This window comes from Prionailurus viverrinus, unplaced genomic scaffold (genome assembly GCF_022837055.1).
Source record: "Prionailurus viverrinus isolate Anna unplaced genomic scaffold, UM_Priviv_1.0 scaffold_40, whole genome shotgun sequence".
Taxonomy (NCBI): domain Eukaryota; kingdom Metazoa; phylum Chordata; class Mammalia; order Carnivora; family Felidae; genus Prionailurus; species Prionailurus viverrinus.
In genome coordinates this window covers 310,730-336,632 of record NW_025927608.1, presented here as the reverse complement: position 1 = coordinate 336,632, position 25,903 = coordinate 310,730, and the positions used below count along the sequence as shown (strand labels likewise).

Below are 25,903 nucleotides of genomic sequence, written 5' to 3'. Positions count from 1 at the left end.
CCTGCGAAGGTGCCAGTTTTACCCACTCGTTACTTTTGTATCATCATTGCAGATGTCAGCATAGTGAAAAAAGAAATTCGTATTTTAAGGTTATGAAAGTAGTTTTAGCCGTGTGGGCTTCTGAAAGGGCTTTGGGGACCTTCATATGTGCACAGACCTCACTTGGAGAACTGCTTCCACACAGTAAGGGCCAGTCCCCTTGGTAGCGTACGAAGCCCATCATGGTCTGGCTTCAGTCTAGTGGTCTACTGGTCTCCCCCTTGAATCTTTTTAAAATTGAGAGAGAACGTGCATATGGTAAAAGGCACTAATTGTAAGTGTATAGCTTGGTTAGTTTTTACGTGTTGATGTTATTTTTATATACCTAAGAAACTGCCACACAGATGAAGATCTAGAATGTTCCCTTCACTTGTTAAGATTCTCTGTGCCCTTTGCCATTCTGTATCTCACCCTTGACCCCCCCCCCCCCCAATGAACTACTGTTCTGACTTCTGTTGTCATCGATTGGTTTTGCCCATTTTTGAACTTACAAATGAAATCGTGTAGCATGCATTCTTTGGTGTCTGACAACTCCCCCCCCCCCCCCCCCCCCGCTTAATTTAATATCTGAGATTTCTACAAGTTGCAGTGGAATCCCGAATTGATTGCTATAATCCTACCATTTCCAGAATTAATAGAGTGAATTACTACACCTAAACTGTGCAAGCAATGTGATTTATGCTGAATACCTGCTTCCCTCCTGGAGTCTGGAATTCCAGGCAGAGACTGCCTTTGTGACCACCCCTCAATAAAAAACCCTGGGAGCCAAGTTTCTAGCAAGCTTCCCTCGTTGGCAACATTTCAGGTGTGTTGTCACAACTTGTTGCTGGGGGGAGCTAAGCGATTAAGTTTACCTTCTATGACTCTCCTGTAAGAGGACTCTTGGAAGCTTGTACCTGATTTCCCCCAGACTTTGAACCATGTGCCCTTTCCCTTTGCTGGTGTTTCTCTGTATCTTCTGGCTGTAATAATTAGCTGTGTGTGCTGAGTACCACTCTATGCTGAGTCCTGTGAGTCCTCTTGGTAATTGATCAAATCTGGGGGTGGTCTTGGGGACCACCAGCACTGTGGGTGTTTTGTTTCTCTTCACAGTTTGAGTATAAAACTGCTGTGACTATTGTACCTGCCTTTTTATAGTCCTGCATACTTCTTTCTCTTGTATATGGGAGCCTGAGTGCAACTTCTGGGTCATAGTATAGTGTCCCTTGCCATTAAAATTCTAGCAACAGCGAACTTCTAGTTGCCTGAAAGCACCCATTTCATCCCCCCTTGCCCTTGTACATGTTCTTTTTTTGCCAGACTGCCTTCCCCACTCCTACTATGACTGTATGGTAAAACCTTTTAATATTTTCACCTCCCTAATACCCTTGTTATTTCTTTATATATTTATTGTTGAGCTTACAAAATAGCATGTAACATACTCGATGTGCTTGTGTTCCCATTAGACTAACTCCTTGGGTGCAGGGATTGTTTTATTTACCCTCTGTCTCCAGAATGGCTCCTGGCATATGATGAGAATACAATCAGTAAATGTAATGGTAATCTTTGGGTCTGCAATCACCAGGTTATGTTGTTATGCGTTCTTTATTTTTTGTTCATGTAAATTGTCTCTGGTCTGAGGGGTTTAAAACTCCCAACTGCTGAAATGACTTTGAGTGGCTTGGGGCTTTGACCGTGACAGAGCTAGAATTGGTGACTAAATTTTTATTTTTCATCCTGTCTTAACATTATAGAAAGGAGTCACTACCATTTATGGAGGTTGTGATTGAGGTGGTCGAACATGCCTGTGAAAGGCATGTGATATGGGTCTGCCTTCCTGTGGTGTCTGAATTGAGTACCTGCAAATGTGGCAGATATGATACTGAGTACTGCTTCAATGAAGGTCTTTGAGGGCCTTACCATTTATAAAATGCAGAGCTAACAGTGCATATAGCTAACAGTTTGATAGGTAAGTGTGACAAGAGCTACAATTTTGGTGGCCGTGTGTTCTCTATATTCTTGAGCAGTCGTGGTATTAAATATTTCCTTCATGTTCTCATAAACCTGTCCTGGAAATTGTAGGATTTCCTTTTCCAGACTGAGTTTATAGTGTGCGTGCGTGTGTGTGCGTGTGTGTGCATGTGTGTGTGTGTGTGTGTGTGTGTGTGTGTGTGTATGAGAGAGAGGGAGAGGGAGAGAAAGGGAGAGGGAGAGAAAGAGAGGGAGAAAGAAAGAAAAAGGGAGGAGGGAGAGAGAGATGCATTAGATATACTCTGTGGAAACTGAAAACTAATCAGAAAAGAGAGATCCAGAAGAAAGGGGTTCCTGAATTAAATGAGTGGAGAAGAGTTAAGGATCAGATCCCCCAAAATAGCAAGTAAGATGAACTTGAAATGTTGGTTGGGTTTGGCAACTATGAAGTCCTTAATTTAGGAGTTCTGTGGTGTCTTTTTGCAGCTTTGTGCCAGCAGGATATCGTGGGTTCAGGGGACAAATGGGTTAAGAAGTATAGCACCTTTTTAGAAGGTTGGTAGTAGAGCAAAAGAAAGAAGGCAGTGACTTGGGAGGATGTTTTAAGTCAAGGAAGATTTTTTTTTTAAAGATGAGAGAGCCTTGGGCATACTTACAGATTGTTGGGAAAGAACCAGTGGAGAAGAGAGGAAAGTCAGGTCATGAAGGAGAGGAAGAAAGGGTGGTATCTTGAATTTTGTATCTGGTGATGGATTTATTTTGTCTCTCTGTAAGGACCTGCAGCCATTTCTCCTTTATTACTGGTGAACCTCCCTATCCAGCCCTATTCCTCTGCTTTCTTTCATTGAATTTACTGTGTTCTGTATCCACTCTGTGTTTATTCTCTGCTTGTCTGTTCTTCCCACACTTACGGAAATTCTGATTTTTCATTAGACTCTAGCTTGCAAGTCTGAATTGTCACACTATTCCAGATACCTTAATTTATTCTTCTCCTGTGTGTAGCGTTTTGTGCTTACCTCAATCTCCATTTACCTAACTAGATTTTCTTCTCCCACTTAACTAATTCTCCTTTGGGCAGGGATTATGTTTTATCTGTCTGTAATCTCAAAATCTAATGTAACAGGCTTTTAGTACTTATGAAATACTAGATTGAACTCTGTGAAGCTGCCATTTTGTTGGTTGCAAAAGGTTGAGTATTGGCAGTTTTGTATGGACCAACATAATAAATTTTAATTCCTTCCAGTGTTGCACAGAAGACTCGAGGTGGAATTTCAGTTAAGAATGGACAAGTAAGGGTCAAGGAGAAAGTCAAACATAGAGAAGCACTTCTTAGCTACAGACTCATTGAAGTCAACCAGAAGCTGGCTTTGAGTGACCAGGTGACCAAAGCAAAGGTGGAAATTTGGCTAGATGATTTATATTCTTCATAAAGATAACCTGTCAATTCCTCAGGTGAAACTGTAGCCATTTCCTAATCTTTGGTCTGAATAACATTTTTGTAAGTGGTTGTTCATATAAGGACTGTTCAGAATTGTGGTTAAACAGTATTCTCAGAATCATGAGTGTAAATCCTATAGAGGTTTTTTTTTAGCTTTATTACTATAAAGATAAAAGCAAATCGCCGAAGTACGTCTGTGAACTAGTTCTTCAGGGGCATCTAAGTATATTGCCCCCAATATACTGTTGGTGTATCTTAATTAAACAAAACCTAAATGTTCAAGATGAATGCTTTCAACTAAAAAAGATGTAATTAGAAAATCTTATTCTCAGAATGTTTTTTAATCTTAATTTTTTCAACCTAACGCTTTATTTTGTTTTAATTTACATCCAAATTAGTTAGCATATAGTGCAACAATGATTTCAGGAATAGATTCCTTAATGCCCCTTACCCATTTAGCCCATCCCCCCTCCCATCCCCCCTTCAGTAATCCTGTTTGTTCCCCATATTTATGAGTCTCTTATGCTTTGTCCCTCTCCCTGTTTTTATATTACTTTTATTTCCCTTCCCTTCTGTTCATCTGTTTTGTCTCTTAAATTCCTCATATGAGTGAAGTCATATGATACTTGTCTTTCTCTGACTAATTTCACTAAGCACAATACCCTCCAGTTCCATCTACGTAGTTGCAAATGGCAAGATTTCATTCTTTTTGATTGCCAAGTAATACTTCATTGTATGTATGTGTAGATATATACCACATCTTCTTTATCTGTTCATCCATCGATGGACATTTGGGCTCTTTCCATACTTTGGCTATTGTCGATAGTGCTGCTGTAAACATTGGGGTGCATGTGTCCCTTCGAAACAGCACACCTGTATCCCTTGGATAAATACCTACTGGTGCAATTGCTGGGTCATAAGGTAGTTCTAGTTTTAATTTTTTTGAGGAGCCTCCATACTGGTTTCCAGAGTAGCCGCACCAGCTTGCATTCCCACTCAGAAAATTTTTTAATGTGAACACAGTTTTGCTGGAAGCTTAGTAGATTGTGATCTGTGGACCCCAGGTTAAAATTCCGTCTTGAAGAGTAAAGTGTGTGCCCTTCAGAGAGTCTTCCTTAAATCTCTCAACTGGCTTTCATGAATCCATAGTAAATAATTAGCAGAAATGGTCTTGAGGTCTGCAATATAGGTATTGTGTTTTTGATTAAAGGCAAATTATATCAACCCAGAGATGGTAAAGTTGGCATTCATCATGACCATTAAATAACCCCAGACCAGGATTTTGACCTAAAAGAATGGCCATCCTATTACCATGTTGAGCCTGGATTGTATGGCATCTGAAGGCAAGACCAGTATTTCCAATTAGACTGTTCTAGCATACAAATAAGTATAAAATTTGGGCATATTATTCTTTAATTAGAACACATAGCTATGTGGTATGGGTTCAGGCTTTTAAAGTGTTATGAGGGACAGTTTCAAACCACAAATGGAGAAAAACCTCCAGTTCTGTGCTAAACAAGTAAATAAGCTTCTTGGTGAATTTCACTGGGCTGAGCCTATCCAGGCGCTTTATAGATTTCTCATTACTACAAAGTCTGCGAAGTAGGTGGTACTCCACTTGAATACCCAAGACAACCAAGGCTCCTAGAACATACCTAAATGGTAGATTTAGTATTTGTACTCCACAGGCTGTCCTGTGTTCTGCTTTGTGAAACACTGATTCAGTTTTGGGGGAAGATTCTTCCCTTCTGGAAAAAATGAATGCTTTTTTTTTTTTTTTCTGTCTGTTGTCTCCCTGTCCCAACCAGTTGAGAATTACTGGTGTAGGAGACCAGTGTTGGTTCATGATGGGAGTGTCCATTTTCACCTATTGACCAGGAGAACATTGAGGCCTGCTATAAAATAGCTTGTATCCATAGAGATTCATCATGAGCCGTTCATTCTGACAGTAAGTAGGTACAACTAGTTTTATCTTGACATCAGTTTTAGTCCCTGACAGTAAGAATTCCTGCTTTTCATTTCTAGCTTTGCCAAGTAATTTGCTCCGTTGATCCATAGTTGTCAATAGTGTTAAGATTTGCATTCTAAGCTTCTGATCTGTCTTAAAGCCTCCTTTCCTGTTCATCATGAAAGACCAAATAAAGGTTTTAAAAAAAAAAACAAACACCTAGCAAATGGTCCCATTTAAGGGCAAAATATGCCAGAAGTAACTGAAAACTACCAGACAAGAGTGGTATAACCCAGGGAGAAAACTCTTTGTATTTATGGTAAAACATTGGTAGGAACTCAGACCTATAAAGTGATCAGTCAGGATAGAATATACAGAGTAATGGGTGTGTAAGTATGGGTGTGGATAAGAGATAATGTGTTTTGAAGATGAGACACTGAATTCATTTAGCTGAAGAGTTTAAAGGATTGCTAAATTCTGCAGTAGGTACAGGTTTTGGGCAGTTTGATTTGTGTCCTGTCTTAAGTCCTTTTGATTAAGCTTTCTGAATCAAACGATTAGGGAAGTTAGGCATAGAAGGGCCTGGGGCCTTCAAAAGAGTAGTTTGCCTGACTCTTTAGTACATTATTCTCTTTTAATGAGCAAATAGTCTTATTCAGCGATCCTTGTGGTGGCCTCTGAGCCCTTGGTGCAGTAGTGATACTACTGATAGCGAACATTTATCTGTTCAGCACATCATTATGTTCCAGGTACTGTGGCAAGCATGTTATATGCATTAATTCACAAAGAGCTCTGTGAGACCTTGTTACTACTTTTATCCCTATTGTACACATAAGGAAAGTAGATCTGTTCCCCATCTGATATTGCTGGCTTTGATTTTTTTTTTTTTTAACCCCCTTCCAAATTGGTTATTCAAGGCAAACCACTGGTACTTACTAATTAGGCAGTTTGGGGTATTAATTGAACACTCCGTTTACTTGTGTTCTGATTACCTGGACTCCTCTAGATAACTGACTTGGCAAACCTGAGAGGAGGAGAGGGAGGGAGACATTCCAGATAGCATTAGCCTTGAGTTTCAGAGTTACGGTGCATGTTCGTCACGGGATTGGGAGTGGGGCAGAGTTGGGTCAGGCCTGATTTTTTTTTTTTCAGGCTGCTTGAGACGGTACGATTCTTAGACCTTGCCCTACTCCTGGGGAAGCAGGTTTCTCCCAGAAGGCCTGTGGGCCTGCATCATCCCCTCACCACAGTGGCACTTTGCTCACAGGCTCTGCCTCTCTTGTTTCACATAGTTGCTTGAGGTCTTCTGAGACTATTAGGGTGCTACTTCTTGTAAGTGTGGCCAGGATCTGGGAATCCATAGATCTACAGCACATCTGTACTAGTAAATAAAAATCAGATTGTGTATTAAGAGAGGCCCTTTAAAGTTTTGAAACCTTTGATATAGGAGGTTGTTCTAATCCTGAACCTGGCATGAGGCCTTCTTTCCAGTTTGCTGTCTTCTATACCCAGTGCCCCACCACATTGGGCCGCTTCTGATAATGCCCTTCTGTTCTGTGTGTGCTTCACACCTTCTTCCTACCTTTACTTTCAGGCACATTATCTTCTTCTGAGCTCCCTTGGCTGAGAGGACAGTCTAGGATTACAGCCAACTGTAGCTTATGTCGTAACTGTTAACAACACGACCAGATCTTAGTTCCCTTTCCAGACTTCAGAAATCTCTTTTTGGTTGGATCTCTAATCTGCCTCCCCTTTGGGTGCTCACTGTACATAGCAGGCAATTGGTTAAAGTTTATTAGGCAGTGAATGAGGGAGGCATGTAGCTTTAATATCTACAGATTGATTGTAAATGCTTGCATCTTAGCCTTTGTGATGTTGCCTTAGTGAGGTTGAGAATCATCTTAGAAATCTACAGTTGTGAACAGGGCCTTGTGTCTATGGGTTTAGCTGTTCTCAATGGTGGCTTCTGGAAGGTTTGGGAAAATGACCCAGGGAATATGCAGGACTGTGCGTTCTGGTCATCCTCACAGCTTCCAACGGATACAGTCTTTTCAAGAGCTTGAGAAATGATACGGGATTCAAGTTTGTCCCTTTAAGACCATCCTATAGAGTTGATAAATTCTGTGCTTCTGCTCCTTCTCCTGCTTACCTGAACATTAATAGGCACCCAGCTTTTTAGAATTTTGTTTTGAAGTGACCAGCTGTAAGATCCAAGGTGCTAGTTTCCTTACTTGGTCTGCTTTTTGCTGCTTTTCCCCAAGATCATTGGGAATCCTAGAGCTGGTGACTCTGTCAGCCATTATCTCATTGCTTACTATGTCAGGCATCACATGTGGTGAGTGAGGGAGACTGAAGAGTGAAGAGATATCTGTCTGGGACACCTAGCAGATGGTGGTGTTATCTACTGAGATACCACATAAACCATTCCCTTTGGATGGTGTTTGGTGCTTATTGTGTCTTCTGTAGTTGTATCTTGAGGTGTAAAAATAGCAGCTACCATATATCAGGCTCCATGCTAAGTGCTTTAGATATCTCATCAAAAGGTTGGTACTCTTCCCATTTCAGAAATAGGGCAACTGAGGCACAGAGGTTAAGTAACTGACAATAAATGGCAGAACCAAACTCTTTAACTCTATTGAGATACAATTCACATAAGCATAAAATTCAGTAATTTTTAGTGTACAGTTTTGTGATTTATCACCCTAATCTAATTTTAGAGCATCTTCATTATCTCATTATCACAAACCTTGTACCCATTAGCCACCATCCCCAAACCTTCTTCCCTGTCCACCCTGAGATGAAGACAACTCATCTCCTATAGATTTGTCTGTTTGGGACATTTCATATTAATGGGCTAATAATAGGTGGTCTTCTGTGACTGACTTCTTTCACTTAGCATAGTGTACTTGAGGTTTATCCATGTTGTAGCATGTATCAATATTTCCTTTTTTTAATGTTTATTTTTGACAGCGAGAATGAGTGCAAAAGAGGCAGAGAGGGGGAGACAGAGGATCCGAAGTGCCTCTGAACTGACAGGGTAGAGCTCTGTGAGGGGCTTGAACTCACTAATAGTGAGATCATGACCTGAGCTGAAGTCAGACGCTTAACCGATTGAGCCATCCAGGTGCCCCAGTCCTTCATTTTTTTAATTGCCAAATAGTATATAGATCAGCCTCCAAGATTTGAATCTCCTATTTCTGGTTCTAAAACTCCTGCTGCTGCCACACCATGCTAATTCCTATACATGTCCTATTAGATTAGAAAGTTCTGGGGAAATATCTTGTATTTAGGTGTTTTGTTGTTGTTTTACCCCTCTTTTAGTTCTCTCAAGATACCTCGCTCATAATAGGACTCCTCAGGTATTTTAGTATGTAGGTAAGAAATTCAAGTCCTTGTTACTTTATCTAACTCACAGTGTTGGATTTAGGAGTAAGGGAGTGTAGAAAAACCTAAGTATCTTTTCTGGTGTCTAGGAGGAAAACCTAAATATCTTTTTTCTGTGTGTAGGAAGAAGAAGCTGGAAGGATAAAAGATTGTTGGGACAACCAGGAAGCACCCGCACTCTCCACGTGTAGCAATGCCAATATCTTTCGAAGGATAAATGCCATATTGGATAATTCTCTGGATTTCAGTAGAGTCTGCACTACACCCATAAACCGAGGAATTCATGATCATTTGCCAGGTGACTTAGATTTGAAAATTTAGTGTGTGTATGTATGTATGAAAACCTACACTAGGCATGTATGTAGAGCTGTTTCTAGGAAGCTTTCTTGTGAACCTTGTAAAGAATGACCTTGAATCTCTGGTGACACTTGCCCCTTTTCGTAGCTTACTTTGTGGATTGGGTTCACTTCTGAGTGAAGACTGGCTTTGATTTATAATGTACAAGTCTATTTTATGACACATAAAAAGATAAAGGATAGGTCAAAGATATCAGGACTATTTGTATATAGAATTATAATAGGAGTCATATCTGTAATTAGATTTTCTGGTAGCCACATTTTTTTTTTAATTTTTTTTTTTCCAACATTTATTTATTTTTGGGACAGAGAGAGACAGCATGAACGGGGGAGGGGCAGAGAGAGTGGGAGACACAGAATCGGAAACAGGCTCCAGACTCTGAGCCATCAGCCCAGAGCCTGACGCAGGGCTCGAACTCACGGACCGCGAGATCATGACCTGGCTGAAGTCGGACGCTTAACTGACTGCGCCACCCAGGCGCCCCTCTGGTAGCCACATTTAAAAGGTTTTTTGTTTTTTTTTTTGAAGTGACATTAATATTTACCTAACCTAACAAAATATGTGAGTATGTAATCAGTGTAAAAACTGTTAATGAGGTATCCTATTTTGTTAGTACTAAGACTTCAGTATATATTTCACATTTACTGCACTGCTCAGTTCGAACTAGCTGCATTCCAAATGCTTGTGGCCACATGATTAGTGGCTGCTGTATTGGACAGTGCATCTCTTGAATAATTGCTTTTACACATGAATGTGGGTCAGCAATCATTGAGATTTTTTTTTTTAATCTTATTTTTGAGAGAGAGAGGGTGCAGGTAGGGGAGGGGCAGAGAGAGAGGGAGACACAGAATCTGAAGCAGGCTCCAGCTTCCAGGCTCCGAGCTGTCAGCACAGAGCCCAGAGTGGGGCTGGAACTCACAAAACGTGAGTTCATGATCTGAGCCGAAGTCAGATGCTCAATCGACTGAGCCACCCAGGTGCCCAGCAAGCATTGAGTTTTCATGATATTTAGGATATTCCATAGGATAGTGGACGGAGAGGGCAGCATCCCCTGAAGGTGGTATTTCACAAGGAGACTCGGATGTCCTGACAGTGCTGTGTCATAATCATTTGTAGAAGTTGCAACATGTTGATGGAGTGTTTGTTGTTGGGGTTATTTTAGTTGAAAGTTGAACATATTTTTAATTCTTTAAGTGGATCTTGAAGAAATTTGGCAATAGTGGGATTTGCAGAATAAGAACTGGCAATTGCTGCTCTTTCATTATAAATTCTTTGATTTACTTCCTAAGTTGACATTGGAAATCATTCCCATAAAGATGCAGGCGTATATGAACATAAAGTAGCTAAATGTCTGAAGGAGAGATGTCCTCACAAAGGAGACTGACCTGTGGTAACTGTAGAATTTATTTCTAGTACATTGTTCTAACTGGAGGGCAAATGGGAGAAGGACATAGAGGAACTAGGAATGCTGGTAGGTCTGGTCTCTTCAAACTTCCAATAAAGTACATGTGTATTTTATATTAATTGGTGTACATCATGAGCTAATAACAACCCTTACTCTCCTTTAGCTTATGTCAATTTAAAAACTCAGAAAATCTCGATTCAACGTATGTGTTGTTTTTCTTCTTTGAGAAGATTTCATGAATTATATTTCAATATGAATGACCCTCAACAATGGCATAAATTTCACTGGGTTGCCTCAGACATGCTGGGAACTTAGGCATACCTCAGAGAAATTGTGGGTTGGGTTCCAGACTGCCACAGCAAAGCCAATACTGCAATGAAGTGAGCCAAAGGAATTTTTTGGTTTCCTAGTGAATATGGAAGTTATATTTATGCCATTCTGTAGTCTGTGATGTGTGCAATAGCATTATATATGTAAAAAAATTGTTCATACTTTAAAAATACTTAATTGCTAAAAAAAAGGCTAACCATCATCTGAACTTTGAGTGAGTCATAGTCTTTATGCTGGAGGAGGGTCTTGCCTTGAGGTCTATGGCTGCTGACTGTTCACAGTGGTGGTTGTGGAAGGTGGGGTGGCTGTGGCAGCTTCTGAAAATAATATCACCCTTCTTTTAGGAAGGATTCGGTTCCATTTTACGATGAGAAAACGAAGTCTCAGCTAGGTTAGAGGACTTGGGCAAGGCTACCTACTAAGTGGCTAATCTCAGGCTTAAATCAAAGTCTGCTGTCACTGTGTTGTTTGGTCACTTTCTAACACTCAGCTCCCACAAACAGCACATCTTCAGGTGCATGCAGGTTTATGCCCAGGTTTTGACTCCTGTGTCTGGTGTGGTCTTGGTTTTATTGGGGCTCCAATGGATGCTGTGACTGCTGCAGCTCAGATTTCTCTTGAGCCAGGCACGCCATAGATGGAGTCCTGGCCTTAGAGCCTAGATCGTGCTGCTCTAACACTGGGATGATTGGTTGTCTGTGCAGCTAAGCAGACACTAGTATTTCATTCTGAGATGTGCACAGGTTCCAGGGATGAAGACATGGACATCTTTGGGAGACCTCCTTCAGCTACCACATCAAGGAAAGCAGATGAACCCAACCTTGAATCTGTAGCTCAGGTCCCTCCCTCCAAACTCTGTCTTTAGATTCCTCCTACTTAGATTACTAAACACTTGGTCCCACTTCCACAGTTAGCCAAATTCACCAGAAATTCAGCAAATAGTTATGGAATGCGTACTTCATGCCAGTCACTGTTGTTAGGCTTCAGGGATTCCTGACTTTATGTGGTATTCTCAGAACCTGCTCTCCCATCATGGATAATGGGAGAAACTTGATAGAGAAATAAGTAAAATCATTGCAAGTTTTAGCACTATGAAGTAATGATGTTTTGAGTGACATGGTCAGGCAAGAACTCTCTGGGGAGGTATGTTTAAAACAGAGTACTAAAGGAGGAGAAGAAGCTAGATCTTGTAAAGAGTGTGGGGAAAACATTTCAGACAGAAAAGGTTGGACTAAGGCTTCTTAGAGAGCTTGGCATGTTTTAGGCACAGAATGGGGGAGTAGGGAAGGGGGAGTGCCCACACCGTGGCTGCAGGGGTGTTGGGCTAGATGGGGTGGATGTTGTGGGCTGTGCAAAGTCCCTGGATGTTCTTGTGAGAGTTGTCAGAGGTCCATGACCAGTGACATTAAGGAACTGATTTGTCCTCCAAGATCTGATTACCAATTTCTCCCAACAAGATGGAGAACAAAATGGAAGTCAGACCTCTAAGCGGGCTGCCATCCCCTGACAGGAAAGGGAGGATCGACTCACCATTCATCTTTGCACTCAGGAAGGGTTCCTGGCATTGCTCCTCTGCCACTGCAGCTTCTTTACAACTCGGCCTCAAAGATAACTTCTTAGCTTTTAGAAATCATCACGCTCTTTGACTCAGTATGTCGAGATCTGAGAATCTCTTCCTACAGAGTAGTAATCAGTGCAAATAAGGATTTATGTAAACGGATACTTAGAGGATCGTTACGGTGGTGAAAATTTGAAAAAGCTTAAGTGTCTCCCAAGAGGGAAATATTTATACTGTATATTCAAGCGATGGAATGTCATGTAGTTAATAGAATAATACTTTTTGAGAATAATCTTTTTACATGTTTAGCTACATAAAAATCTTTGTAATGTAATATGTGAAGATAAAGTATTAATACATATGTATGCATATACATTACATACACATTCTTAGTTTTTCCTGAGACCTGTAAAATTCTCAAAAACATTTACAGTGGGGGAAAAAAATTGGAGTCTATCCTCTCAAACCCTGCCTCTGCCTTCTTATCAACTGAGTATAGGTAGTATTCTAAATCCTTTGTTGTCATTTCAGCAGTCTTCCCAGCATCTCCACTTTCTGTGCTCATCCATAAGAAGCAACCCCCCATCTGTTACAGTTTGATCGTGAGATTTCATCAATTGAGTCCCATCTTCAGGCTCCATTTCTAATTCTTTTTCTCTTGCTGTTTCTACCACATCTGCAGTGACTTCCTCTCCTGAAGTCTTGAACCCCTCAAAGTCATCCATGAGGGTTGGGGTCAGTTTCTTCCAAACTCCTATTTATGTTGGTATTCTGACCTCTTCCCATGAATCATGAATGTTTTTATTGGCATCCAGAATGGTGAATCCTTTCCAGAAGGTTTTCAGTTTACTTGCCCAGATCCATCAGAGGAATCCCTATCTATGGCAGCTATAGCCTTACAAAATACTTCTTAAATAGTAAGACTTGAAAGTTGAAATTACTTCTAGATCCATGGGTTGCAGAATGGATGTTGTGTCAGCAGGTGTGTAAACAACATTGATCTCGTTGTACATCTCTGTCAAAGCTCTTGGGTGACTAGGTGCATTGTCAGTGAACAGTAATAGTTTGAAAGAAATCCTTTTTTTCTGAGCAGTAGGTCTCAACAATATTTGGGTTTGCAATATTTAGTGTACCACATTGTAAACAGAAGTACTGTCTGGACTTTGTTGTTCCCTTGACAGAGTCCAGGCAGAGTAGGTTGAGCATAATTCTTAAAGGCCCTGGGGTTTTCAGAATGGCGCATGAGCACAGGCTTTGACTTAAAGCCAGCAGCTGTATTAGCCCCTACCAATGGAGTCAACCTGTCCTTTGAAGCCAAGCACTGACTTCTCCTCTCACGCTGTGGAAGTCCTAGATGGCATCTTCTTCTGATTTAGGCTGTTTCATGTGCCCTGAAAACCTTCATTAATTATCTCAGACCTTGTGGGTAACTTACTGCTTTATTTTGCGGTTTTATGGTATAAAAATGGTGTCTTTCCTTAAACCTCATGAACCAATCTCTGTTAGCTTCATATTTGTCTTCTGCAGCTTCCTCCCCTCTCTGTCTTCACAGAAGTGAAGATAGTAAGGACCTTGCTCTGGATTAGGCTTGGCCTCTGGGAAGGTTGTGGCTGGTTTGATCTTCTCTGAAGACCATTAAGACTTTCTACGTATCAGCAGTTAGGCTGTTTGTCTTACGTGTTTGTTGACAAGTAGCACTTTTGATGTCCTCCAAGAACTTACCTTTTGCATTTACAACTTGCCTGTTTGGTACAAGAAGCCTAGCTTTTGACTTATCTCTGCTTTCAACACACCTTCCTCACTGAGCTTAACCATTTTTAGCTTTTGATTTAAAGTGAGAGACGTGTGACTCTTCCTTTCCCTTGGACTGGAAGCCACTGTAGGGTTATCAATTGGCCTTATTTTGACACTGTTGTGCCTCAGGGACTAGGGAGGCCAAAAAAGAGGGGGAGAGCAGGGGAACAGCCAATTGGTGGAACAGTGTGAACACATAACATTTATCGGTTAAGTTTGTCATTGGTTAAGTGGGCGCAGTTTGTGGCACCCCAAAGCAATTATGGTAGTAATGTCAAAGGTCACAGGTCACTGTAACAATTGCAATAATCATGAAAAGTTTGAAATATTGCAAGAACTACCAAAATGTGACTCAGAGACACAAAGTGAGCAAATACTGGTGGAGAAATGGCAGTGATAGACTTGCTAAATGTGGGGTGGCCATAAATCTTCAGTTTCTGAAAATGCAATAAAATACCTGGAGTACCTGAAAAATGCAATAAAATAAGGTATGCTTGTATTTGCCATTTTCCATGTATTACATTTGCAGTGTGTCCATATTGACATTTTAAAGTCAAATCAGTGGGTTTTAATTACTGTATAGTAGTAGCATTTTACATAAATGTTATTTATCTGATCCTCTGTTGGAAAATGATTTTTGCTGTTAAAAACAGTATTTTGGTGAACATCTTGTTTGTATCTCCTTATGTGCATATAACAAGAATTTCTTTAGCATATGAACCTAGAAGTGAATTGCAGAGTAATGAGTATATAACTGTCTTCAAAGTGATTTTTATCAGTTTACAATCCTGCCAGATTTTCATGAGAGTTGTCCTCTACATCTTTGTAGACTCCAGGTATTGTGATACTGCAAAGTTCAGTCATTGTGGGGGCACCTGGGTGGCTCCGTTGGTTAAGTGTCTGACTCTTGATGTCAGCTCAGGTCATGATCTCCTGGTTTGTGAGATTGAGCCCCAAGTCAGACTTTGTGCTGACAGTATGGAGCCTGCGTGGGATTCTCTCTCTCCCTCTCTCAGATCTGCCCCTTCCCCACTGACGTGCGCACACTCTGAAAATAAGCATTTGAAAAATTTTTCAGTCTTGGTGTAAAGCCTACTTAATTTTTTGTCTCTACTGTGAAAAATTTTCTACAGTTAAAAGAATACATGAGGCATATATGGTCTGGCATCATCCAAGGAAAGATCCCTAGAACTGGGCCCCAGGGGTCTTTTCTTTTATCCTGTTATGTCTGGTGTGTTTCTTGAGATTCCATTATATAATTAAAGTCACTGGCTTAGATGAAATCATGCAGGAAATGCTGTTCTGCTACATAGCTGAACTGTTAAGCAGAACACTAAATTGAATATTCCCTGCCTAGAAAAATCCTTGTCTTGTTCAAGAATGGCTTGGTTATCACCTCTGAAAACTTTTTCTCACATTCTCCTGCCTCTGTTACCGGTAGCGAGATCATTCTTGGCTATTTCAGATTGTTCATTGACCTGTGTGGTGGTCTAAATGTATTCTTAAAACAGAGTAGATAAGAAGAAGCCTATTCAATTTGCCCATTTCATTATAAACCTACACAAAAAATGCAGGCTCTGGATGCAGATGAACTTGAAAACAGATCCTGGATGTGCAACTTGACCTAATCTTAGCTAATTCTCTGAGATTAAGTTGCCCTAACTATAACACAGGAGTAGTAACAGTACCTGTCTATAGGATTTGGGGAAGGTTGAATAAGACATGTATCTTGAATATGTAGAATAGTGCCTGAAGCTGCACTTATTTGTTATGTGATGGTACTGATTGTGATGGTGTGGATATATAAAGAACACAGTTGTGTGAGAGCATTGCTGGGGTCATGATTTTTGAAGTTGAATTCCTGGTTTCTGGTCTAGACTACAAAGGACCGGGTCTTAAATATCCTTGGGTTCCTAATCCTCAGTACTGCGTCTGGCACATGGTGGGGGTCGTTGTACAATTGCTTGATGAATACATTCTCACAAACTGGGTACTGAAACTGAAAGAGGCCCTAATTTTAAGTTCAAATAAGTTCTCTCCTCCACATTCTCTCCCCCACATCCCCTACCTATTAATGTCTAGGATATTTCTTTATTGTAAAAGAAAATTTACCATCATAACCATTTTTCTAGTGCACAGTTCAGTGACATGATGTACATGCACGTTGTTGTGCAGCCATTATCCCTATAATTCATCATCCTGTAAGGCTGAAACTCTGTACCCACTGAACAGTAACTCCCCATTCTTCCCTCATTGCCACCCCCTGGCACTTGCCATTACACCTTATGTCTTTAAGATTTTGACTGTTCTAACTAGAACATGTAAATAGAATCCTACAGTATTTGTCATTTGTGACTAATTATGTCACTTAGCCATGAAGGTTCATCCACGTTGTAGCATTTGTCACAATTTCTAAGTGAATAATATTCCATTATGTTGTATACATTACATTTTGCTTATGCCTCATACATTGGTGGATACTTGGTTGCTTCCACATTTTGGCAGTTGTGAATATTGTTGTTATAAACATGAATGTACAAATCTCTTCAAGACTGTGCTTTCGGTTCTTTCAGGTATATGCCAAGAGGTGTAATTGCTGGATCACATGGTGGTTCTGTTTTTAATTTGAGGAACCACCATATTGTTTTCCACAGTAACTGTACTGTTTATATTCCCACCAAGAGTGCACAAGGGCTCCAGTTTCTCCACATCCTCACAAATACTTGTTTTCTGTTTTTTTTGTTTTTTACAGTAGCTGTCCTCATGAGTATTAGGTCTGGTATCTTATTTAGTTTTGATTTGCATTTCCCTAATGATCAGTGATATTTAGCATCTTTCCATGTGTTTACTTGCTATTTGTGTATCTTTGGAGAAACATCTATTCCACTCCTTTGTAGGTTTTATTCATTAGGAAGGTAAATAGTTTTTTTTTTTTTAATATAATTTATTGTCAAGTTAGCTAACATACAGTGTACATAGTGTGCTCTTGGTACATTTTTAAATCAAGTTGTTTTTTGTTCTTGTTGCTAAATTTTAGGAGTTTTCTATATGTTGTAGATATTAATCCTTTATCAGATAGATGACTTTTGGGAATATTTTCTCCTATTCTGTGGGTTGTCTTTGTACTCTGGAGTGTGCCTTTTGATGTACAAAACTGTAAAATTTTCATGAAATCTGGGGCGTGTGGGGGTAGCTCAGCTTGAGTGTGCAACTCTTCTTTTTTTTTTTTTAATTTTTTTTTCAATGTTTATTTTTGGGACAGAAAGAGTCAGAGCATGAACGGGGAAGGGGCAGAGAGAGAGGGAGACACAGAATCGGAAACAGGCTCCAGGCTCTGAGCCATCAGCCCAGAGCCTGACGCGGGGCTGGAACTCACGGACCGCGAGATCGTGACCTGGCTGAAGTCGGACGCTTAACCGACTGCGCCACCCAGGCGCCCCTTGAGTGTCCAACTCTTGATTTTGGCTCAGGTCTTGATCTAACAGTTCATGGAATTGAGCCCTGAGTCAGGCTCTACGTTGACCGTGCAGGGCCTGTTTGGGATTCTGTCTCTCCTTTCTCTGCCCTTATCCCCCTCGTGCACATGCACACGTGCTTTTTCTCTCTCTCTCTCTCAAAATAAATAAACTTTGAAAAAAATTGAAAAATTTTCATAAAACCTAATTTGTCTTTTCATTTTAGAGTGAGCAAGGGAGAGGGGGGAATTTTAAGCAGCCTCCATGCTTAGTGTGGAGCCCAATGTGGGGCTTGATCCCATGACCCTGGGATCATGACCTGAGCAGAAATCAAGAGTCAGATGCTCAACCAACTGAGCCACCCAGGTGCCTCTAATTTGCCTATTTTTTTTTTTTTTTGCCTGTTACTTGTGCCTTTTATTTCATATCCAAGAAATCATTGTTACATGCAGTTTCATAAAGCTTTTTGTCCTGTGTTTTCTTCTAAGGTCTTAAATTTAGGTCCTTGATTTATTTTGAGTTAATATTTATAAATGGTCTTAGCTAAACATCCAACTTTGTTTATTTGCGGGTGTATATCCAGTTTTCCCAGCACCAGACCATCCTTTCCCCATTGAGTAGTCTTGGCACCCTTCTCAAAAATCATTTGACCATCTATGTAAGGATTTATTTCTGGGCTTTCTAGTCTGTTAGTTTATAGGTCTGTATGTATGCCAATACCACACTGTTTTGGTTACTATAACTTTGTAGTAGTAGGATTTGAAATTGGGAAGTGTGAATCTTCCAACTTTGTTATTTTTCTTCAAGATTGCTTTTGTTTTTCAGGGTCACTTGAGATTCCATATGAATTTTAGGATGCCTTTTTCCATATGTATTTTGGACAATAGCCCTTTATCAGATAAGATTTACAAATATTCTCATTTGGTAGGTTACCTTTTCATTTTGTTGATGGTTAGATGGTTTTTAGTAATGTAATCCCACATGTTTATTTTTGCTTTGGTTCCTTAGCTTTTAGTGTCAAGGGTTTTCTACTTTTGCAACAATGTCACTGGGATGTTTAACAGGCATTGCATGGAATCCATAGATTGCTTTGGGTAGTATTGACATTTTAATAACATTAAGTCCTCCAGTCCATGAACATTTTTTTTATGTCCTCTTTAATGTATTTCATCAGTGTTTGTTCATTTTCATTGTGTAAGTCATTGACTTCCTTAAGTCAGTTCCTAAGTAATTTATTCATTTTGATGCTATCGTGGATGGAATAGTTTGTGTAATTTCCTCTTCAGATTGCTCATCGTGTATAGAAGTGCATCTGGTGTGTATGTGTGTGTGTTGACTTTGTTGCCTGATACTTCGCGTTTAATTTCATTTATTCTAATAGGAATTTTTTTGTGGACTCCTTTAGGGGTTTCAGCATACATTCATCTACAAACAGGGATAATTATACTTGTTCCTTTCCACTTTGGATGCCTTTTATTTTTCTTGATTAAATACTCTGGCTGGAACTTCCATTATATTGAATAGAAGTGGTAAAAGGTGGGTATCCTTGTTTTTTTTGTTTGTTTGTTTTTCCTGATCTTAGGGGAAAAGCTTTTAGTGTCCCCTCATTGAGTATTATGTTTGCTGTGGGTTTTTAATGTAATGCTTTTATTATGTGAAAGTTAGTTTCCTCTTATTATTTTGGTGACTGATTTTTATCATGAAAGGTGTTGAATCTTCTCACATGCTTTCTCTGCATCAATTGAAATCATCATGTGGTTTTTTTTCCCCTTCATTTTGTTGATGTGGCATATAAATTTTTTGTATGTTGAACCATCCTTGGATTCCATGAACAGATCCTATTTGGCCACAATGTATGATCATTTCAGTGCACTACCTGAATTCTGTTTGCTAGTATTTTGTTGAGTCTTTTGTTTTTGGTCAGTGTTCATAAAGAATGTTGGTCTGTAGTTTGCTTGTACTGCCTTTGGTGTCAAGATTATGCTGCTTTCATAGAATGAGTTGAGAAGTATTCTCTCCTCTTCAGTTTTTTGGGAAAGTTTGAGAAGGGCTGGTATTAGGTCTTCAAATGTTTGGTAGAGTTTACCAGTGAAGCCATCAGATCCAGGGTTTTTCTTTGTTGGGAGATTTTTAGTTTTCATTCAGTCTCCTTACTAGTCCTATGTCTACTCAGATTGTATATTTGTGATTTTAGTCTCAGTAGGTTTTGTGTTTCTTGGAGTTTGCCCATTTCATCTAGGTTATTTATTTTTTTTGGTGTATGGTTATTCATATTCTTATAATCCTTTTTATTTTTGTGGAGTACATAGTATTGTCCCCACATGTTGCTGATTTTAGTAATTTGAATCTGTTTTTATTTAGTTCATTTAACTAAAGATTTGTCAGTGTTGTTGATCTTTTAAAAGAACCAGCTTTTAGTTTTACTGACTTTTTTTCCTTTTGTTCTTTATGTTATCTCTGCCCTTCTTTCCCTCATCTGCTAGCTTTGGGCTTAGTTTGTTCTTTTGGTTCTTACCTTGTAAAAAAGTTAGGTTGTTGATTTGAGATCTTGATTTTTTTTTTTTTTTAACATTTATTCATTATTGAGAGAGAGTGAGAGAGGGAGGGAGGGAGGAAGGGCCAGAGAGAGAGGGAGACACAGAATCCGAGCCATCAGCCCAGAGCCCGATGCGGGGCTCGAACTCACAGACTGCGAGATCGTGACCTGAGCCAAAGTCGGACACTTAACCGACTGAGCCACCCAGGCGCGCCCCGATCATTGGTTTTTAAAAAAAAAAAGTTTCATTTCCAGTTATGCGAATTTTCCAGTTTTCCTTTGTTGCTGATTCCTAGCACCATCTTGTGTTGTTTTTAATCTTTTGAAATCTGTTGAGGCTTAATTTGTGGTTTAACATATGGTCTATCCAAGAAAATGTCCTATGTACACTTGAGAATGTGTATTCATTGTTCTTGGGTAGAATGTCTGTATATGTCTGTCAGATAATTGGTCTATTATGCTAAGTCTTGTATTTCATTGTATAAGTAGCTTCTTTCTGGTTGTTCTATCCATTATTGTGAGTATGGTATTAAAGTCTTGAACTCTTGTAGGACTCTGTCCTCAGTTCTGTCAGTTTTTGCTTCACATATTTTGATGGTCTGTCATTAGGTATGTAAACATTTATAATTTTTCTCTTAATTTATTAAACCTTTTATTTACATATAACATTCTGATCTCTTAGAACCTTTTTGGGTTTAAATCTCTTTTGCCAGGTATTAGTAGAACCACCCTGCTCTCTTTTGGGTACTATTTGCATGGAATATATTTTTTTCTGTCATTTCACTTTCAGTCTGTCTTTGTGTGTTTGGATCTCGAGTGAGTCTTTTGTGGACATCGTATAGGTGGGTCACGTGTTTTTATTCATTTTGCCAGTCTCTTTTGACTGGAGAATTTAATCCATTTATGTATCTTTTTAAAATGTTTTTAAATGTTTATTTTTGAGAGTTAGAGACAGCGCGCAAGTGGGGGAGGGGAAGAGAGAGACAGGGAGCCAGAATCCCAAGCAGGCTTCATGCTGTCAGCTCGGAGCCCTACATGGGGCTCGAACTCAGGAACCGTGAGATCATGACTTGAGCCAGAATCAAGTGTCAGACGCTCAACTGACTGAACCACCCAGGTGCCCCATGATCCATTTACATTTAATTAATTATAAGGAGGGATTTCTGTCATTGTGCTGTTTTTGTCCTGTGTGCCTTACAGCTTTTTTTGCCTCTCATTTCCTGCATTAATGTCTTCTTTTGTGTTTAGTTGATTTTCCTTTTTTCGTAGTGAAATATTTAAATCCCTTTTTTGTTTCCTTTTGTGTGCATCAGATAGCCTTTTTTTCTTTGTGGTTACTACTGGGGGGTTACATTTGACAACATAAAGTTGTAACCCTCTACCTTGGATTTATACCAACTTAATTTCAATAACATACAGAACCTCTGCTCCTTTACAAGTCTGTACTCCTCCCTTCCAGTTGTTGTGACAAGGTTTATATCTTTACGTAGAATGCAAGATGACAGTAATACTAGCTTTTACATTAATAGTGTAATTTCTTTAAATGCAGTAGCCTTTGAAATCACGTAGGAAACAAAGCACATTTACAAACCATTATTAAAATGATTCCTGCTTTTTTATTTTAAACTGCAGCATAGTTAACATACAGTGTTGTATTAGTTTCAGGTGTACAATGTAGTGATTCGCCGATTTCATACATTACTTAGTAATCGTCATGATAAGTGTAGTATTAATCTCCTTTATGTTTGACCCATTTTCCCCACCCACCTCCCATCAGGCAGCCACCAGTATATTCTCTGTATTTAAGTCTGTTTTCTTGTTAGTCTTTTTCTTTAAAAATTTTTCATTGTTTCTTACATGCCATATGAGTGAAATCCTATGTATTTGTCTTTCTCTGACTTCTTTTATTTAGCATTATATCCTCTAGCTCCATCCATGTTGCAAATGGCAAGATTTTGTTCTTTTTTATGGCCAGATAATATTCCATCAAAATGATATCTGATTTTGTAATTGCCCACATTACCCTTGTGGAGACGTTCATATCTCTGTGTAGCTTCAGGTAACTGTTTAGATTTCACTGTGCAGAACACCTTTGAGCATTTTGCAGGTCCTACCTAATGGCCGTGAATTTCCTTAGCTTTCATTTGTCTGGAAATGTCCTAATGTCTCCCTCACTTTTTCAGGACAATGTTAGTGGATACAGGATTCTTAGTTGGCTATTTTTTTTTTTTTTTTCCCTTTAAGCACTTTGAACTTACTGGCCCACAGTTTGCTGGCCTCAAAATTTGATGAGACTCTCTTACGGTCTTCCTAAGGATCCTTGAATGTGATAAATGGCTTCTCTCTGCTGCTTTCAAGTTTCTCTTTGTCTTTTGAAAGTATGATTATAATGGATCTCGGTGTGGGTCTCTGAGTTCATCTGACTTGGGGTTTTTTTTGTGCTGCTGCAGGGTTCATATTCATTTTCATATTTCAGAAATTTTCAGCCATTATTTCTTCACATAATCTCTGCCCCTTTTTGTCTGTTCCCCGGGAGCTGCCATGATGCATATGTTAGTCTTTCAGCTGGTGTCCCACATCTGTCCCTGAGGAGCTGTTCTCTGAAATCTTTTTTCTTTCTTGGGCATCGATAATTCCCATTGCACTCTTAAAGTTCACTGATTCTTTCTTCTACCTGCTTGAATCTGCCTTTGAATCCCTCTAGTAAAATTTTCATTTCAGGTACTACATTTTTCAGTTCCAGAATTTTCTTTTTAGTTACTTTGTAGGTTTTCTGTCTCTTCATTGACATTTCCATTTTGTTCACCCATTGTTTTCTTGACTTAAATCCACCTCTTCCTTTGATTTCTTGATCATCTTTAAAACCACTGTTTTAAAGTCTCTGTGTAGCATATATACCAGGGTCTTTTCAGGGACAGTTCTTGTTGATTTCTTTTTTTCCCTTTGAATAGGCCATACTTGTTTCTTTGTATGCCTTTTGATTTGTTTGTTGAAAACTGGATAATAATGTGGTAACTCTGGAAAGCCTTTCCCAGCATTTTCTGGATTTTGTTGTTGTTGGTGTTGATGTTTTTGCTGGGTTAAAAAAAATGTTCTTTTTTGTTTTGTTTTGTTGATGCACACGGTTTCTGTGTTGAGGATCAGCCTGAGACATGTTTATACTTGGACATCTTCTCAGGTCTTTCCTGGGCAGTTACCTGGGAATGTGCAGTCAATTTATAATTTTCTCCATATGGGGCACCCAGGTGGCTCAGTCCATTAAGCATCTGACTTCAGCCCAGGTCATGGTCTTGCAGTTTGTGGGTTTGAGCTCCGCATTGGGCTCTGTGCGGACAGCTCAGAGCCTGGAGAATGCTTTGGATTAGGTGTCTCCCTCTCTCTCTCTGCCCCTACCCTGCACGCGCACATTCTCTCTCTGTAAATAATAAACATTAAAAAACTATAATTTTCTCCACATATGTGATTGTCTTAGCATGTCCTAGCCAGTGTCTGACTCCTGTAGGGGGAAAATGAAAGGGGGAAGTGGTACCTGCCCTCTAGGGGAGGTGCAACAATAATGGTTAACTTTCTGTGTGTGCATCTCTGTGATCAGAAGTAATAATCAGTGATCAGAGCACACATCCCCAATATTTGGAAGATTGGGTCCTTTTTGCTTGCCTTAACTCCCCTGTAGTAGGATTCTTGCATAGAGAGTGGTGACCCTGAGGCTTTTTTTTTCCTTCCAGGAAGCAACTTTTTTCCTGCTGGCACCACCACTCAGTTGGGTTTGTACCCAAAGAACTGAGCCCCAAACACCACGTGGCGTGGTTCTTTATATATTTTTTACTTCTTGGTCTGCCATGTATAGTAACACCCAAACATGCAGTCTGATTAAGTAGTCTCGTTACAAGGTCATGAGGGATGTTGTCACATGCACAGATAGCCAGGTTGCCTTGAAGTTTTTTTTTTTTCTTAGGGAGGGGACCCTACCACACCCCAGACCCTCTGCAGGCTGCTTCAGGAACGAATGCACAGCTGGTGGCTGGGCTGAGGGATGGGTAGCTGCTAGCTGCTCCGCCTGGAGGTGAAATTGACAAAGATTCATGCAGTTTACTCTCAAGTTTTCTCCTGGAATTTGCAAGCTTGCAGCAGACTCCAGAGTTCTGAAATAGTTACATCCCACAGATTACGCCAGTATAATTTCTGGTGCTTTCTACACCTCCATTGTTCCAGGATCCTCCTAGTATCTAGGGTTTTAGTTTTGTACGTTTACATGTCATCACTTATTTGAACTTTATTGGTTTCTTAGATTACTGGTTTTTTTTTTTGACTAGTTGGCTTGACTTTTCAAATCACTAAGCATAGCATACATGTACAGCAAGTTGCTAAACCTGTAGTTTTACTCTGATAAATTATACAGTAACCCCCCACATTACCATTACCTAGGTCAAGAATTCTTTACCTCAATACTCCAGAAGTTCCCCCATGTTTTCTTCAATAATCCTAGCTCTGTTTCTCCAGATATGACCATTGTCTTCCTATGATTTTCTCTAATATTTCATCCTTATGTATATATCCGTAAAAAGTATATACATTTTGAACTTTATTCCATACCGTATTTTTCCCAGCCTTATTTATGAAATTCATCCATGTTGTGTGCAAGTATAGTTAAAATTGATGGATCTATATTATATCATAAAATACCTCATGATGTATCAATTTGAATGTTCAGCATTTGAATGGTTTCTAGTTTTTGGCTGTTAAACAGTGGTGAAAATCTCTAATATCTAGGAATGAGTATCTCCAAAATTAATAACTAATGCCCAGCCTTTCCCAAAGAGGTTGTACCAGTTTACTTTGCCACCAGCAGAGTATATCAGTGCCAGCTGCTTTATGTCCTAACCAACTATTGGTACTGTTACTCTTCCATGGAGCTGTTCTTGTGGAGTGTAGTGATACCTTGTATGGTTTTATTTTTTGTATCTTCCTGATTTCACTGAGGTTCAGCATTTTCAGATCTTTATTGGCCATTTTGAATATTATTATGTAATGTGCTTGTGCAGGTTTTTGTGCCTTTTTTTCAGTTGGGAGAAACAGATTTGTAGGCATTACTTATTACGGAGTAGAGCCCTTTGATCTGTGCATTGCTAATACTTTTTTTTTTTTTTTTAGTTTTCTAGCTTTGTCTTTTGACGAACATAAGTTCTTGATTTTTAAGATTGTTCCAATTTATTGAGCTGTTTTTTTTTTTTTTTTTTTTACCATGAGCATTTTCATGCCATAGTTAAGAAACCATTATCTTTTTTTTAGGAAATGACGATACTATGAGAAGTTTTCTTTTTTTTTTTTTTTGATAATTTCATAAATGGAATTAAATTCTAATTGTTATTACATAGAAAGAATAGCTTTTTGTATATCAGTAATGTATTCTGTGACCTTGCTGAATTTACTGACAGTAAATTCTAAAGTGTCCTGTAGATTTTCTGTATAGACAGTTGTCTGCAAATTATGAATGTTTTGTTCTTTTTTTCCAGTCCTTTTACTTTATTCTTCATAATTTATTTCGTTGGGTTTTTTGTAATGTTTATTTTTGAGAGAGAGTGCAAGCAGGGGAGGGACAGAGAGAGAGGGAGACAGAATCTGATGCAGGCTCCAGGCTCTGAGCTGTCAGCACAGAGCCTGATGCGGTGCTTGAACTCACAAACTGCGAGATCATGACCTGAGCTGAAG

At 39.5% G+C, this 25,903-nt stretch overlaps 1 protein-coding gene across 12 annotated transcripts in view; it reads left to right on the top strand.

Moving 5' to 3' along the window:
- CPEB1 (cytoplasmic polyadenylation element binding protein 1) overlaps window positions 1–25,903 on the top strand; it is a 90,295-nt gene that overhangs the window by 7,045 nt on the left and 57,347 nt on the right. For 10 of the 12 annotated variants that reach the window (XM_047846747.1, XM_047846743.1, XM_047846756.1 and 7 more), the window contains exon 2: window positions 8,883–9,057. The exons of 1 other annotated variant lie outside the window; for it this stretch is intronic. In XM_047846747.1, the coding sequence (XP_047702703.1) occupies window positions 8,883–9,057 (175 nt within the window). Of the gene's footprint in view, window positions 1–5,287; window positions 5,376–8,882; window positions 9,058–25,903 lie in introns of those variants that run through there. One more of the 12 variants, XM_047846750.1, reaches the window with a different exon arrangement.